The sequence below is a fragment of the Stenella coeruleoalba genome (genome assembly GCF_951394435.1).
Source record: "Stenella coeruleoalba genome assembly, chromosome: 3".
Taxonomy (NCBI): Eukaryota; Metazoa; Chordata; class Mammalia; order Artiodactyla; family Delphinidae; genus Stenella; species Stenella coeruleoalba.
In genome coordinates this window covers 173,204,805-173,220,360 of record NC_137148.1, presented here as the reverse complement: position 1 = coordinate 173,220,360, position 15,556 = coordinate 173,204,805, and the positions used below count along the sequence as shown (strand labels likewise).

The following is a 15,556-nucleotide window of genomic DNA, read 5'->3' as shown; positions in this document are numbered from 1 at the left end:
TGCGCCAGCCCCAGCGAGGTGGCCAGGGGCGTAGCACGCGCGTCTGGTCCGGCCTCCCAGATCCCCGTCAGGCTCACCTCTCCTGTCTCTAAAACCCCCTCCCCACCGGGGTGGGGGCGTAGCGCTGGACGGTGATCTTGGCCCCTCCCCTCTTGGGTAGCGTGGGAAGACAGGCTCAGAGCCCAGGGAGGTTTTTGCGTTTCTAAACAACTTTATAAAAAGTAATTTACAGGGAATTCCCTGGCGGTGCAGTTGTTAGGACTCTGCGCTCTCACTAACGAGGGCTTGGATTCAATCCCTGGTGGGGGAACTAAGCTCCCACATCCCAGAAGACGCAAGGCGCGGCCAAAAAAAAAAGTAATTTACATACCATAAAGTCCACCTGTTTAAAGCGTACAAGTCAATGGTTTGGGAATATATAGAGAGACCTGTTCTGGACGTTTCCCATCAGTGGAATCACACACCGTGTGTCCTTTTATGCCTGGCTTCTCTCACTGAGCATCGTGTTCTCCAGGTCCATCCATGTCTTGAGGAGTGTCAGTGCTTCACTCCTTTTCATGGCTGAGTGATGCTCCCGTGTGTGGAGGGACCACACTGTATCTATTCATTCACCTGTTAATGGATGTTTAGGCTGTTTCCACATTTTTGCTGCTGTGAACATCCTTGCAAAGGTTTTTGTGTGAATGTGTCTTTAGTTTTCTTGGGCACGTACCTGGCAGCAGAATCGCTGAGTCCTACAGTAATTCTATGTTTAATTGTCTGTGGAACTATTTCCCAAAGTGGCTGCCCCAAGATGGCATGTTTTGGGCACTTACTATGTGCCAGGCGGGAAAACTACCTCTTTGGATCCTTGAGAGTATTTGGTGAGGCAGGTGCCAGGCTTAATGCTGTTGCACGGGTGCAGCCACCGAGGCTCTGAGAGGGAGGCCATGTGCTTCTGGACACACAGACTGGACCTAACTTCAGAACTAGGGGCTGAGCTTGGTGGGACTCTGGGGGCCGTGGGCAGGACTCAGAGAGCAGCTGGCTGTCTCCCCTCCCTCACTAGCCACCTGCTTCCATTGGGTCCAGCTGCAGCCCTAGACAGAGCCCCATTCCCTTCACAGCTTGAGGCTGGCCAACCTGGGCCTGGTGGCCAAGGAGATTCTCAGGGGCCCAGGGCCACTGGATACCGGGGCTGTCTCTGGGGCTCCTGAAACAAACCAGGAGTTCAAGTGAAGGCCATGGTCAAGGCACAACCAGCCTCCACTTCCTTGTGGAAATCGCCTCCCCACTCTGAAAATCAAGAGGAACATGTCCCCACCCCACTGGTGTGTGTGAGGACAGAGGAGGGACCCTTACTAACTCCATCCATGCCTTACCCCACCCCCACCCCCACACCCCTGCACCTCAGGATCCTCCTTCTGTTCCAGAGAGGTGGAGAACCCATTTTCCAGATGAGGAGGTCAAGGCCTGAAGGAGTAAGATCAATGTACCCCAGCTCACAATTCCCTCAGCCTCCCGACGACCTCAGAAAATAGACAAAGGTGTAATTACTGGAAGCTGGTAGACAGGCTGAGTGGATGGAAAGCTGCGGTGAATTGTCCTTTGCAAATTGCACTTCTGTTAGTTCTCCACGTTAAAGAGAAACTCACGCATAAAGATGGAAGAGGAGGGTTTCCCTGGTGGCGCAGTGGTTAAGAACCCGCCTGCCAATGCAGGGGACACGGGTTCAAGCCCTGGTCCAGGAGGATCCTACATGCCACGGAGCAACTAAGCCCGTGCGCCACAACTACTGAAGCCCGCATGCCGCAACGAAGAGCAGCTCCCACTTGCCGCAACTAGAGAAAACCCACACGCAGCAACGAAGACCCAACACAGCCAAAAATAAATTAAAAAAAAAAAAAAAAGATGGAAGAGGAGCCAGAGCCACAGGGGGCCAGGCTGCATCGTGGGGCCTCAGAGGCTCTGCAGCACACGGGTGGGTATCACTTGGGACACTACCCCACCCCACCCCCAGAACCCCAGCTGACCCCTTCTCCAGGGACAGACGCCCCGGGGAAGGCAGATTCCACATGATACGCAGGGGACTCCCACAATCATTCCATGGAGAAGGGATCGGTGCCCCAAAGGAGCCCACAGACTTGCACCTCCTATTCAACCTTTATTTGCAAACTCTGAGGTCGCACGTGGTACCCGAGACCCTGGACGGTGTCATCTGCTCTCCTTCCTGCTTCCCCCATTCCGGAAAGGGAAGGGATGGTGGTCACTGCCGGGCTCTGCCCCATCCTACCCTCTCCCTACCCAAACTGTGCAACGAGACTTCTCTCTCTCTCTCCCCCTCTTTCACCTGGACCTGCCAAGTCCGGGGTGCAGGGTCCCACGCAGCCGCCCCTGGCCCACGGCCTCGGTGGCAGCCAGGGCCTTCCCGGGGCAGGTTCCCACAGGGCGCCCGTCTGGACAGCAGGGCAGCGGTGCCCACCAGGGACCTGGGTGGAGGCGCACGCTAGCTGTCCTTGTCAACCAGCTCTGGGTTCCAGCTTGCAGCGGGGTCTGGAGTGGTGATGGGAGTGGCCCCCTGCTCCGGGGGGTCCCACCCATGGTGGCGGGCAGCCTACAAGGAGGATGCGGCAGAGGAGGGGGCTCCCGAAGGCCACGGCCAACAGGGCCAGCACCACGGCCTGGGCCGGGCCGTGGCGGCAGGGGCAGGCGGTCGCAGTGGGCTGGGGGGGGCCCTCAGGGGGGTCGGGTCCCGAGCAGGAGCCCCGCTGCGCGTCCAGCATGGACGGCGGGGGGCAAGCGGTACAGTCCAGCGGGGAGCTGCCGCGGCAGGTGTAACAGGACGGGTGGCAGCTGGAGCAGACCCGCAGGGCAGGCGCGGCTGGGCGCCCAGGTTCAGCCGTCACCGCCTGTTGGGTGTGGTTGAAGTACCTCGGTGGGCAGTAGGTGAGGCAGAGGTGGCCCAGGAGGTAGGCCGGGCTCTGGCATTCTGCACGAGGGAGGGACACGTCCACCGGGCTGTGAGGCCACGACCTGCTGCCCCGGCCCGCCCGTCCCCTGTCCCAGGCCGCACACGCACGCTGCCCACCTGCCGCCTCCCAGCAGGTGGGCCATGCGGCACCGGGCACTCACCCTGACACGGCCCCTCTGTGTCCCGCTGCACACACGCGCTGCTGGTCCCCTGGGGGCCCGAGGGCCGCGCCGTCATGTCCTCGGCTGTCCCATAGAGCAGCAGCGTGTAGTGGTACAGCGTCCCTGGGCAGGGGTCGTGGTGGGCACGGGGAGAAGAGGGAAAGGCTGTCGGCAGCCTCGTCCTGACATTCTGGGCCCACACCCTCCCCGGATCCCCAGACTCAGATGGTGCCCAGGGTCGCCCAGTACCCTCTAAGCGCTGGTAACTGGATACCTCCTGCCCCTAATACCTGAACCCCTACTGTGCACTGGTAACCAGACACCAATTACATGCCAGCCCTGTGTGCTCAGTCTCTCAGAGGACACCAGCGGGAGCCCTGTGCCTTGGGCTTGGGGGCAGTAAGGAGGCCGCCAGCTCCAGAGCATGGGGCAGGTGGGGTTCGAGCCCCAGCCTGTGCCCGGCTCTCACCTGTGTTGAAATAGTAGCCCTTGTTCTCCAGGACCAGGGTCCACAAGCCACGCGGGTCCTCGTCCCAGAAGTGGGTGGACATGAAGATCCAGTTGTAGCCTTGGCCACTGACGTCAAAGGGTCTGGGACAGACAGGCAGGCAGGGGGATGAGGGGGGCTTCACAACCAGAGTCCTGAGCAGCCGCGAGCACAGTAAGTGTCTGTGATGCCAAGGGGTGGGGTCCAGCCTGCCTGACCCCACGGGGCACTTGTCTCCTCCTCGTGGGGTTACTCAGGAAAGAGAGTTTGTGGCCCGGTCCCCTGCCCCCGCACCTGATGGCCACAAGCGTGGAGCGGGTGCCCATGGGGCTGGTGAGCGAGATCTCCAAGTCCCCACGGCGGCTGTAGGACAGGGACAGCTGCACCTGCACGTGCTCCAGCGAGCGGATGTAGTTGGCGTGGCCGAGGCAGGCCGACACGTTCTTCCTCACGTGCATCACCTGCAGGATGGGGCTGGGGGCTGCAGCACGTGAGGTGAGGGCCCCTCCTGCTGGCCTGCTGGGAGATGGGCGGCCAGCAGGCAGGGTCTGGGCTCAGATCCTGCCCTTTCCTAGTACAGATGGGTGAACTGAGACCTCGGGGCCTGCCTCCACGTGTCCACCCACCAGGGTGGGGGGAGAGGTCTGGGGACGTGGCAGTGGGGACGTGGCTGGGGTTAGATGCGGGGGTGCAGGGGGCAGAGGAGGGCGCTCACGTGGGGGTGTGCACGATGCGGATGATGCATTTCCTCTGGGGCTGTGTGGGCAGCCACGAGCGAGCCAAGTCCACCAGCAGCCCGGCGTCCAGCAGCCCGTAGCCGTAGTGGTGGCTCACTGTGTGGAGGGGCGTGGTCATCGCCCTGTGGGCGTGGCGTCCCCAACCCCGCCCGTTCTGCCGCACCTTGGCGCCCCACGCCGTTGGTCCTCCAGTCCTCGGCCTGGAGCTGCGCTGGCCTGGACGCCCGGACCACCAGATGCTGCATGTCCCTCCACGTCAAGAACGGGCTGGGGGTGGGTGAGGGAGGGTGAGCCGGGGCCACACTGGGGAGCTCCGGCAGTAGGCAGGACCCCTCCATCACCTACTTGGCCTCCAGAGCCAGGGCGATCATGCCCGCAGCCAGCGGGGCGGAGGCCGAGGTGCCCGTGTGCTTGTCCGTGCACCGGTGGTGCAGGTCTGTTGTGACCTGGGTGCACAGAGAGGGACTCAGGCGCCTGGTGCACAGGAAAACCCAGCCCTTGTTCAAAACGGCCCAAGTGCTCCAAGGAAGAGGCACCTCAGAGCACGACAGCATGTCTGGGGCCGTGAACACAGCCGCCCAGCTGCCAGCCCTGCCTGGGAGACACAAGGGCATGTGAAGGGGCGCCAACCGTGGGGCCTGGTCCCTGAACCCCAGTCTATGTGTCAGACGTGAACCGGGCAGCCCTGGGAAGAGGCAAGGTAGGGGACAGGAGGGAAGGCAGGGCACCGGGTGGGGCGGGCGCTCACGATTTGGGGGTTGGCAGCAATGCCGCTGCTGTAGGTAGTGGTGAGCGTGGAGGCGCAGGCCTCGCTGTACCAGGGCACGCGGCCCTGCTGGGTGGTGCTGCCCACCGAGAGCGTGTGGATGCTGTTGGTGTAGCCGTCACAGTTGCAGTTGTCATAGTGCAGGCCGCCGTTGCCCGACGCCCAGATGAAAAGGGTGCCCAGCCCGCCTCGGCCCTGCAGATGGAGAACCAGGCCAGAGACGGGGACGGGGTGTGGGCCTTGCATGCTGGCCCAGGCCCTCCGTGCCCCATACCAGCTCACCTTGGTCACGCCGCGCCTGAAGGCCTCTCGGGTGAGGATGCCCGGGCCGTCCACTGTGCGGCCGTCGTCCTCGGGGCCCCAGCTGGCGCTGTAGATGTGGATGTGCTGCGGCTGCAGGCTCAGCGACTGGGCCTCGATCACGTCAGTGATGGTGCCGTCCAGCATGCGCACCCCTGCACAGGCGGCCTTGGTGAACACCCCGCCTGCGCCCCGCACTCTCCCCGCCCTGGGGATGGAGGTGTCTGTGGGGGTTTCAGCTCTCCTCGACCCTTAGCCTGGGGCCCTGACATGGCCCAGTGGCTAGTGTGGGGCCAAGAGGCGCCCCACCACCCTCCTGGCCTGAGTACCTCCAATTCGGGCATTGTAGGCGACGCCAGCACCACAGAACCTGTTGTTTGCCGTCGCTGCCACTTCCCCAGCACAGCGGGTCCCATGCCTGGCGCCAGGACAGAGACAGGTGCCCGTCACAGCCCCTTGGCCCCTCGTAGGGTAGTGGGGGCTGCCCCCATGCCCTGTGGGATGCTGGGCTCACCGGTTCTCATCGCTGGATGTGTATCGCGGCTGGGGGTCCGGGTCATAGTCATTGAAGTCGTAGCTGGCTAGGGGGTCCTGGGGGGTGGAGACATGAGGGGCTGCGACCAGCCGTGGGACCTGGGGCAGCCCCCACCCAAGCCCCACAGGCTCACATAGTTGGCCCAGAGGTCTGGGTGGTCCTTCTCGATGCCGTCGTCCAGGACAGAAACCACGATGCCCTGGCCAGAAAGCCCCTGGCTCCAGACCTGCAGGATGTTCAGGTCCGGCTGCACCTCCTTGTTCTGTGCAAGGCGGGGCCGGGGTCAGTGGGGCTCTGGCCTGGCCTGGCCCCGCCGTCCAGCCTGGCCAGCTCACCATGTACCACTGCTTGGAGAACCAGGGGTCCGTGGGCACCACCAAGGAGCGTTTCACCCGCCGCTGCACCGTCTGCTGCTGGAGCCACTGCACCTGGGGGTGGGGAGACCACACCATGGGAGAGCCTGGACCCACGAGCAGCCCACCCTCCTCCCAGCTTCCTGCCCTCACACCAGGCTGCTTTAGAGGGCCCTGGCCCTCAGCCCTTCCACCAATTCCTGGTCAAAGGGCCCAAATCTGCTTCCAGGGTCTGGCATCGGCCTCTTCCCTGGATCTGCCAGGGGTCAGCGGTGTGGGGCTGAGACTTAATGTGTCTGGGCTGTCACCTACTTGTCCTGGGGCCCACATGGTGTGCGATGGGGCCAGGGACCCCGTGTTTGCTGGGGCTGCTCTTGGGGGTCCCCGTGTGCCTGGGGCTCTGCCTCCGGAGGGGACTGAAGCCCTCAGAGCACCCATCCCCTGTGGCCCACAGACATGTGGTGGCTGCTATTCAGGGTGGCTGCGGCTCCTGGGGTCCCACCCCTGCCCCCGTCCCCATCCCTGCTCTAGAATCCCTCTCCCCAAGACATGCCCTTATCCCCTTGCAGTATTCACTTCTCTCAACCGCACCCTCCCTGGTGCAGGACACCCCTGTATGGCCACACCCACCTCCTCCCTGGTCTTCCAGCAGCCCTGCCCTGCTGCCTCTCTACAGCCCATTCTTGGCACACTGCAGCATTACTCTCTGTGGAACCCTCTCTGTGAAACCCGTGCCTGTCCAACACCTCTCCAAAGCCCACAAGGCCCCCTGCCTGTCTGGCCCCCAGCAGCCTTCCTCTGCTGCAGCCACAGTGGCTGCCTCACCCCAGGGCCTTTGCACATGCCCTTCTGCCTGCCCCAGGCCACCCTTTCTCAGACCTTTGCCCTTTCCCCATTTTCCTTGTTCTGCTCCCAATACCCCCCCAACCTGGTTCATATTCCCCCGTCCCCATCTCAGCAATCAGGGCCACCTTCTCCCCGTTTTCTCAGCTCCAGATCGTGATTTCTCTCTGTCCCACACATCCAATCCTGGCCTCTGTCCTGCAAACCACGTCTCAAACCAACCACTTCTCTCTGTCCCAGTGCTCCTGGTGGGGTTTCCAGCTGTCATGCTTCTTGCCTCCTTACCAATCAGCACCCCCTCCCCCAACCCAGTCTCTTTATGGGGTACCTGGGAACTTTGATCTTTCAGGGTGAGATAGAGGAGGGAAGGGGAGGTGACAAGAAATTGTTGACAGTGCATCTGCCCTGGGGTGAGTGCTCTGCACAGATCTTCCCCATTTGACTCCCCACTGTATAGACTAGGGGGCCAAATGGACACCAAGACTCAGAGAGAGCTGGTGACTTGCCGAAGGTCACACAGACATTTATTACAATTACAAGAAAAACGAGAGGTGCTGACATCCCTCAGGAGGCAGCCTCAAGGCCAGGCTCACCTTGGGGTCTTTCTTCAGGCGCAGGCGGTGGCCCCAGTGTGGGGTAAGGGACTGCTGGACCACACCCCGGTGCCGCAGATGGAAATACTGCCCATCAGGGAAGATCTGGGAATAAAGGGGAGCAGCTACATGGCTGGGACCTGGTACCCCTGATGGAGTCCCTCCCAGGACAGGGGCCAGCCCCCCTTCCTTATGTTTCCCTCAACCAGGTGCCCAGGTGGGAGCTTCAGATGCCCTCTGAGGGTCCCAGGATCTGGAGATGGTCTAGGCAGTAGTGAGCTGGGGGGTCCTTGATATCTGGGGAACCTAGCGAGGTACCCTCTCATCTGCCGGGGTCTGGGGTCGTCCAGCCCTCGCCCCCTCCCGTCAGTCCGGGTCCCACCCACCGGCCCCAGGTTGACGAAGCCGAATTTGCGCGCCAGGCGCTCGATTTCCTGGTAACCCTGGGACACCCGCACGGCCCAGCTGCTGACATAGATGGGAGCCCGGGGTGAGGCCCAACCCACAGCCATGGGGCCAACGAGTGCCAGGCCCAAGGCCAAGGTCAGGCGCAGCCAGAGCGCACTCCGGGCGGGCCGCATGCCGGCGGGGGCGGGGCCTCAGAAAAGCCCCTCCTCCTGGCCAAACCGCCGAGATGGCCCAAGCGCCCGCCCCGCCCCCGGCGCCATAGCAACCCCTGAAAGCCTTCAACTCCCAGGGGGCCTTGCAGCTCCCCAACTTGATGGGCGCGAAGATCTGACAGCAGGGTGGGGGAGAGGCATGCCCACCCTATTCTTCCGCAGACTCGAACCCTCTGGAGCCTCAGTCTCCCCATTTGTACAATGATTCCCCAATTCTTCTGACCCAGAGGTGCGGGTTCACTGTTGCTATAATTGACCCCGCCCCTTATTTTGCCCCGCCTACTTTCCTATACACCCCCTCCCCCTAGAATAAGCCTTGCCTCCTCCCTGGTCCAACCAGAATTGCTCTTCCGAATAAGTCCCACCTCCTCATCTTAGCTCCGCCCCACCCTGCCTTTCAGATTCCGTCCCTCCTCCTTTACGTTCAGCCCCGCCCCCTCCCTGTTTTTGCTAATAAATCTCTTCTCGTTTCTCCAATCAGCTCTGGCCTTTCTCCAGCCCCTCCCACCAGCTCCGCCTCCCCAGCACTCTTCTCTCCTCACCCAGCTCCACCCACAACGGCTCAGCGAATAATCCCCGGCCATGACCCCGCCCCTCCAATCAGTTACGTCCCGCTACCGCTGGGCCAATCGGCGTCCTCAGCCCCCGCGCCCCGCCCCCTTCCTCCAAAGGGGCGGCTGCGGCAGCCGCGGCCAGCCCTGGGGCAATGCGGCGGAGGAGACGGGGCAGGCCCCACCTCCTTTGTCCTCCCTGCCTTCCCATTGGCCAGAGAGGGGGACAGGAGGCGGAGACCAGCCCGGGGGCGGAGACCAGCCCGGGGGCGGAGACCAGCCCGGGGGCGGAGAGTGGCCCCGGGGTCCGGCGGTGCGGCTCGCGTGGACGGAAGGCAGCGCGCAGGCTCTACGGCAGGTGCACGGGGTGGCGGTCAAGTTCAAGCTGCCAGCCCCGGGCCCGCCGGTGCCATGGATGGCCTGCGCCAGCGCTTCGAGCGCTTTCTGGAACAGAGGAATTTGGCCACCGAAGCGCTAGGGGCGCTCGAAGCCAAGACCGGTGTCGACAAGCGGTACTTGGCCGCGGGTGAGCCGTCGGGGGGGCTCTCGGGGCCGCCGCCCCATTTCGCCGACGGGCACACTGAGGTCGTGGGCTACCGGGGCCTCGGACCTACACCCTCCGGCCAGCTCCGGCTGCGGGGTCCAGCTCAGGCGGCGGGGCGCGCCCACAGTTCAGGAAGGAGACTGCGATTCTGGGTAGGGTCGTGGACCGGGACCTTGGGTCTACCTGCAGCCCCTCCCCGCCCCCGCTGTGCGACCTCGGTCGAGGACCACCCCCTCTCTCGGCCCCACAGCCGTCCTCTGCTCCCTCCCTCCGGGCCCTGGGTGCCCGCCAGGCAGAAGTCCGGTTCTTCCAGTTGTCCTACTGGCCCCGGGGGAGGACGGGGCAGGTAGGCAGCCAGTGCCCTGCCAGTCTTGCCACCCTCTTCCCGGATGGACTCCAGCATGGAAGCAAGTGTAGAGATCTTCCCGTTTTCCCAGGGGATGCTCCAGACATGGAGGGGAAGGGTCACTCCCACCTCCCCTCAGGTTGTTTTCCTGCTAATATCACCCCCTACCCCTGCCCTTGGCCTGCCCTCTCCCCTCCCCCGTCCGGAGTTGGGTTGTTTGACTGCTGTGGTGGGGTTGAAGAAGGGTTGGATGGGGCCCACGGAGAGGGAGGTCCAGCCACCCCGATTGTCACTTCCATTCCAGTCCCTCCTCTGCCTTTCTTCCTCAATGACCTTGGGTGGCCCCTGCCACCCTCTGAAACTGTCCAGTAAGTGTCCCTTAAGTGCCTCCCCTCTTTTTTGGTGCTTCAGACCCGACTGCCCTCTGCCACCTCTTCCAGGAAGCCCCCCTGCAATGAATCACAGGACACTTTGTTCGGACACTGGGGGGCAGCTCTGGCTGAGGCCATGCCACGTGTTTTGAGCCCTGTGTACAGATCCTTAGAGTCCCCTTTCCTCCCATTTCCCTGCCAGCTGGGGGATTCCCATGCCAGACAGCCCAAGGAAGGTCCAAAACCTGTCCCCCCAGCTTCCTAGTGCCCAATCTGTGTCGGGTCAGCCAGGGACCTGCCCCTGAGAGCAAGCCCTTGACCTCCTGCCTGTTTTTCAACATCCCTGATATCAGTGGGCGGGGAATTTAGGTCATAGAACACAGGGGAGGGGCCTGTTGGGAGGGGCCTGCTGGGTAGGCTGGGGGATCACAGGGAGGAAACCGAGGCCTGGAGTGGGAGGCTGCCCCTGCTGTCTGCCCTGTCTGGAGCATCCACCCCCACCCCACCCCAGCCCCGTATGCTGCTGATTGGACTGTCCCCGCCCATGTCCAAGGTCATCCTCCCTTTGCTGAGGCTGCAGGAATAGGGATTGAGCGGAGAGGGGCCCTGGGAGAGCTGCTTCTCCCCAACTAGCAGCAATTGCCAGGGAAGGGGTGCCATTTCCCCCACCCCCCTCTCCCAGATGTCGGAACCCTTGGGCCCCACCGGCCTGAGATGGCCAAAATACCCCCTCCCAGGTAACTGAGGAGGAAACCCAGAAGAGGCAGTGACCAGGCCTCCTAGGGCCAGCTGGGGATTCCCCTCCCTCTCCTGACCCCAGACCCCCAGGATAAAGGCTAATGCAGGTGGAGGGGAGGGTGGAGAGAACTCTGCCCTTTGGTCCACTAGTGGCTTCTGTCTCTCTCTGCAGATAACAGCCTGGAGGTGGGGGAAGAGGCTGTAAATGCTCCCAGGAGCCAGAGGCTCCCCGAGTGATGAGCATGAGCCTCTTCCGCCACCCCCACCCCCAGCTTCTGTTTCGTCCTGGCTGTTGAATGAGACAGAGCAGGGAGGGACAGAGACCTGCACACAAGAAGCGCTTCATAAATGCAGCAGCGACCATTATGATTTCAGAGTGGCTAACGCTCCTGGCCCCCATCCCCCACACCGTTCTCCTCTGAGCCCTCATTGCTGGGAGTGTGCTTGGGCCACCGGAAGGGGTTCCCTAGACGTGTAGGGCGGGGTCCCTTCTACTGAGTCTTGTTTAGCTAACTCCACAGCAGCCCTAGGAGACAGGGCCACTACCCGCCCCACTGACAGTTGGGGAAACTGAGGCTGCAAGCAGAGAGACACTTGCTAGGTGTCTCATAGTGGGTGAGAGCCCTCCTCAGTCAGGGGGACTCTCAATACGGCGCTTTGCATCCTCCCACTAAGACAAGGGCTCTCAGAGGGGGCCGTGCAGCCCCCAGGAGACACCGGTCGATGTCTGGGGACATCTGATGGTCACGACTGTGGGGGGCTCCTGGCATCAAGTGGGTAGGGACCAGGGATGCTGCTCCACACCCCAGATGCAGTGCCCAGGGTGGTTCCCCCCGCCCCAGAGTCAGCAGTGGTGAGGGGAAGAGACCCTGGACTAAGAAAAAAGTTAGAAATTGTTGCCTTTCTCCGCTCTCCAGGAATCATGCCTTGGTTTTTCTCCCATTTACTTATATTCAAACTCTAGCCTCTTGTGCTCAGCTCCTCCTATAGGACCCAGAGTGAGGTGGTTATAATTGCAGAGATCACATATTCATTCAACAAACACGGGGCAGCCACTCAGTACAGACCAGTCCTAAGGTGCCGGCCTGCCCTTGGGGAGCTCACAGTCCCGCGGTGGAAACTGACATGTTAGTGGGGTTCAGGGCCACGATGAGGGTTGCCCAGGTGCTGCAGGGCAATAACCCCTCCTAGAGGGGCCGCCGAGGCTTCTGGGAGGAGTGATGGATGCAGGCTGCATGGGCCAGGCCAAGGGGGCTCTGGAGACTGGGCTCAGCACGTGCAGCCCACACCCAGCCCCCTCTCCGCAGGAGCCGCCGCTCTGCTAAGCCTGTATCTTCTGTTCGGGTACGGGGCGTCTCTGCTGTGCAATCTCATCGGCTTTGCATACCCCGCATATGCTTCGTGAGTGCCCGCTGGTTTGGGGGCGCGGGGAGGGGCGTCTGGGGCTCTGAGCAGCCCCTGACCCTGCCTTGCCTCCCCCAGGATCAAAGCTATCGAAAGCCCAAGCAAAGAAGACGACACTGTGTGGCTTACCTACTGGGTGGTGTACGGCCTGTTTGGGCTGGCCGAGTTCTTCAGCGATCTACTTCTGTCCTGGTTCCCTTTCTATTACGCGGGCAAGGTGGGCACCACCCGGGACACACCGTGGTGGCTGGGGTTCCCAGGAGCGGGTACCCAGGGGTGTCTGACGGGGTAGGCCAGGCCCATCCCCAGGGGTGTCTGATGCGGAGGCCAGGCCCATCCACAGAGGTGTCTGATGAGTGTGGCCAGGTCCACCCCAGCCCAGCATCTGATGGAGGAGACCCCCCCAACCCGAGGCACAGAGTGGGGGCCAAGTGGAACTCCTGCCCTGTGTCCGCAGTGCGCCTTCCTGTTGTTCTGCATGGCTCCTGGCCCCTGGAACGGGGCTCTCGTGCTGTATCATCGCATCATACGTCCACTGTTTCTAAAGTATCACGAGGCCGTGGACAGCATCGCGAGCGACCTCAGCGGGCGGACCCTGGACGTGGCGGCCGGAATAACGAGGGACAGTGCGTGCTCGCAGGGCGAGGGGTGTCTGTCTCTCCGGTCTCTGTCTGTCTGTCTGTCTCCCGGCTCCCCCTGCCCCACTCACCTTCATTCCTGCCTGCTGTCCTCCTGACTCTGACTGGGCTCTGTCTGGCGTCTGGACCGCCTCCGCTGGGTGCTCGCTAAATCTTCCCCTCTCACTGTCCGCCTCTGTCTCCTACGCTCTCCGGAACCAGTCCTGCAGGCCCTGGCCCGCAGCCGGGCTCTCATCACCCCGGCGGCTGCGGCAGTGGGCCCCTCACTGCCCTCGGAGCCGACTGTACGTAATGCCCGCCCCTGGGAGGTAGGGAGGGCCCACACGTGTGTGCGCACGTGCGTGTGTGCGTGCGTGTGTGTGTGAGTGCCGGCACCTGCCTCTCTCCCTGCCAAGGCCGGCTGTTGGCCACTCAAGTGAAGCTGGCCCCCGGCAGTCCCCAGCAGCCTCTGTCCCAGTCTCCACCGGCTTAGCGCAGCCCTTGGGCCCCTGGACACAGCCAGACCCGCCTCACTCACCCTCAGGGCGCTCTCTCCACAGTCAAAGCAAGCGTGACTCAGCTCCCGAAGAACAGGTGAAGTCCCTGCCCAGCCCCTGTGCAGAAAAGCCGGCCGGCCAGCTGGAGGACGCGTTACACTCCAAGTCCTCCGTGGATTCCCCAGCCGACTCCCCAGTGGAGTCCACCACCAGCCCCTCGTCCCCAAGCAAGCCAGCCCTCAGGAGCTGCACCAACTTGGGCCACTCCCAGCCTCAATCCCCTGCCACTGGCTCTGCCAATGGCACCCAGCTGCCCAGCAAGCTCCGGGGTGGGCTTCTGTCTCGAGCCAACTCCTCCAGCCAGCCCCAGGCCCCAGGGCAGCCCCAGGCTCCCGGGCAATCCCAGTCCCCCCGACAGCCCCAGGTCCACGGCCAGCAGCGCGCCCAGCCCTCCATCACTTCCTCTGGCCCTTCCCAGACGTCCCACCGGTCCTCAGGCTCTGCACAGCGTCCCAGCACCTCCTCCAGCCAGGGACCCCACCTTGTGCAGTCTCCCAGTGGCATCACCATCCCCCCTCAGCCCCCCAACAAGACCCCCGATGGACCAGAGGCCTCAGCCCCCAAGTCCAGCAGACGGCATCAGAAACAGCCCATAACTAAAGCCACCAGCAGCACCTCGGTGCCCAAGCTGCCTGTCTCCTGCCAATTCGAGTCCAGCACTGAAGTCATGTGCATCTGGCCCCACCACAGACACGGATTCCACTACCGGCAGCACTGCTGGCGGCTGAAACACCTGGCCTGCTAGGGAGGGCTCAGTAAAGCTCATCTGGACCAGCCTTATCTCACCTTCTGTCCGCTGGGCTCCAGGGGGCGGGGCTTCTTGGGCACAGGGGCTCCTCCAACCAGGGCAGGTGCTGGGCAGCCCCACTTTACAGATGAGAAAACCGAGGTTCAGAATGGAGGTCTCACCAAGTGGCTGAGAAGGACACGAGCCCGGGCAATCCTTGTCCTCACGCTTTCTCTCTCCCCTCCTGGGGTAGCTCTCAGGCCCACTCACCACAATCCCCTTCTTTTTTTTTTGGCTGTGCCGTGTGGCATGCGGGATCTTAGTTCCCTGCCCAGGGATCGAACCCATGCCCCCTGCAGTGGAAGCACAGAGCCTTAACCACTGGACCTCCAGGGAAGTCCCCATAATCCCCTTGTTGTGAAAACTCTTCCAGACAAGCAAGCTAGAGGCAATAGCCCCACCTCACTTGCGTTCCCTCTAGAAGCAGATGGCGGGGCAGGAATTTGAGTACAAGTCCTTTACGTGGGAGGGATCCCAGGAAGAGCCGAGAGGGAGAAGATTGAGGTGGGAGGGGAAAGAAGCCAATAAAGCAGGTGTGGCTAAACCCAGCACACCTGCCAGCCCGTGGCTCTCCCGCCCATGTTGAATGCACACCTGAGACTTATCCTGTCCAGGTGCTGAGGGGCTGGATCCGCCACCCTGCCGGTCACTGGGGGGAGCGGTGTCCATTCACTCCACCCAGCGCCCCCGCAGGCAGCATAGGGGCCAGGGCCAGGCAGCCTTCAGCAAAGAGGCCCCGGGAGGCTGGCCGTGGACGTTAGCCTGGCCTTCATGGAAACTGGGAGGCGGGAGCTGGGTGGGCACGGACAGGACCTCCTAGGACCTGCCGTTGCTTTCCTTTGTGAGGCCAGCACAACCCTGATTGTAAAAACAGGCAGAGACAGAACAAGTAAGGAATGTGATGCACCTGTCATGTGGATATAGACGCAAAAACGTCTAAGCAAAAAATAGCAAATCCAACCCAACAGGATATGAAGAACCAGAACACTCTGCCCCCACTGCCCCGTTCAACTTCATGTCCCCGGAAGCACAGCCTGAGTTGGAAGCTGGGGGGTGGGGGGAGCTGAGTGAAGCAGTGGGGGGGGGGGGTCTGGAGCTGGTACTGCGCCTGGGATCGGCCCCCCTGGAGCCCAGGGGCCCGTGTTTTGTGCCTCCACATCTGTCAGTCACTGGTTTCAGCCCACCCCCGGGAGGGGGCCTTAACCCCACGGGCATCTCCGAGTGGCAGCTACCGTCGCCCAGAGACAAATCTCCCGTGAGGCGTCTGCAGCCACAGCTGGGAGGACACTGTAGCGC

At 62.5% G+C, this 15,556-nt stretch overlaps 2 protein-coding genes across 2 annotated transcripts; one reads left to right on the top strand and one right to left on the bottom strand.

Annotated features, from left to right (window-relative positions):
- Positions 1-2,993: 2,993 nt before the first annotated feature.
- On the bottom strand, positions 2,994-8,420 carry PCSK4 (proprotein convertase subtilisin/kexin type 4). Its single transcript, XM_079917243.1, has 13 exons — positions 8,112-8,420; positions 7,726-7,830; positions 6,272-6,364; positions 6,070-6,198; positions 5,916-5,992; positions 5,731-5,819; positions 5,384-5,556; positions 5,084-5,296; positions 4,681-4,781; positions 4,499-4,602; positions 4,314-4,431; positions 3,893-4,072; positions 2,994-3,234 (listed from the first exon to the last, which is right to left on the bottom strand). Exons 1-13 carry the CDS (start codon positions 8,304-8,306, stop codon positions 3,108-3,110), a joined length of 1,704 nt encoding a protein of 567 aa, XP_079773369.1. The 5' UTR covers positions 8,307-8,420; the 3' UTR covers positions 2,994-3,107.
- Positions 8,421-9,193: 773 nt separating this feature from the next.
- REEP6 (receptor accessory protein 6) lies at positions 9,194-15,251 on the top strand. Its single transcript, XM_079917071.1, has 5 exons — positions 9,194-9,422; positions 12,203-12,296; positions 12,378-12,516; positions 12,757-12,925; positions 13,477-15,251. The coding sequence occupies exons 1-5, from the start codon at positions 9,308-9,310 to the stop codon at positions 13,512-13,514; spliced, it is 555 nt and encodes a 184-aa protein (XP_079773197.1). The 5' UTR covers positions 9,194-9,307; the 3' UTR covers positions 13,515-15,251.
- Positions 15,252-15,556: the final 305 nt, after the last annotated feature.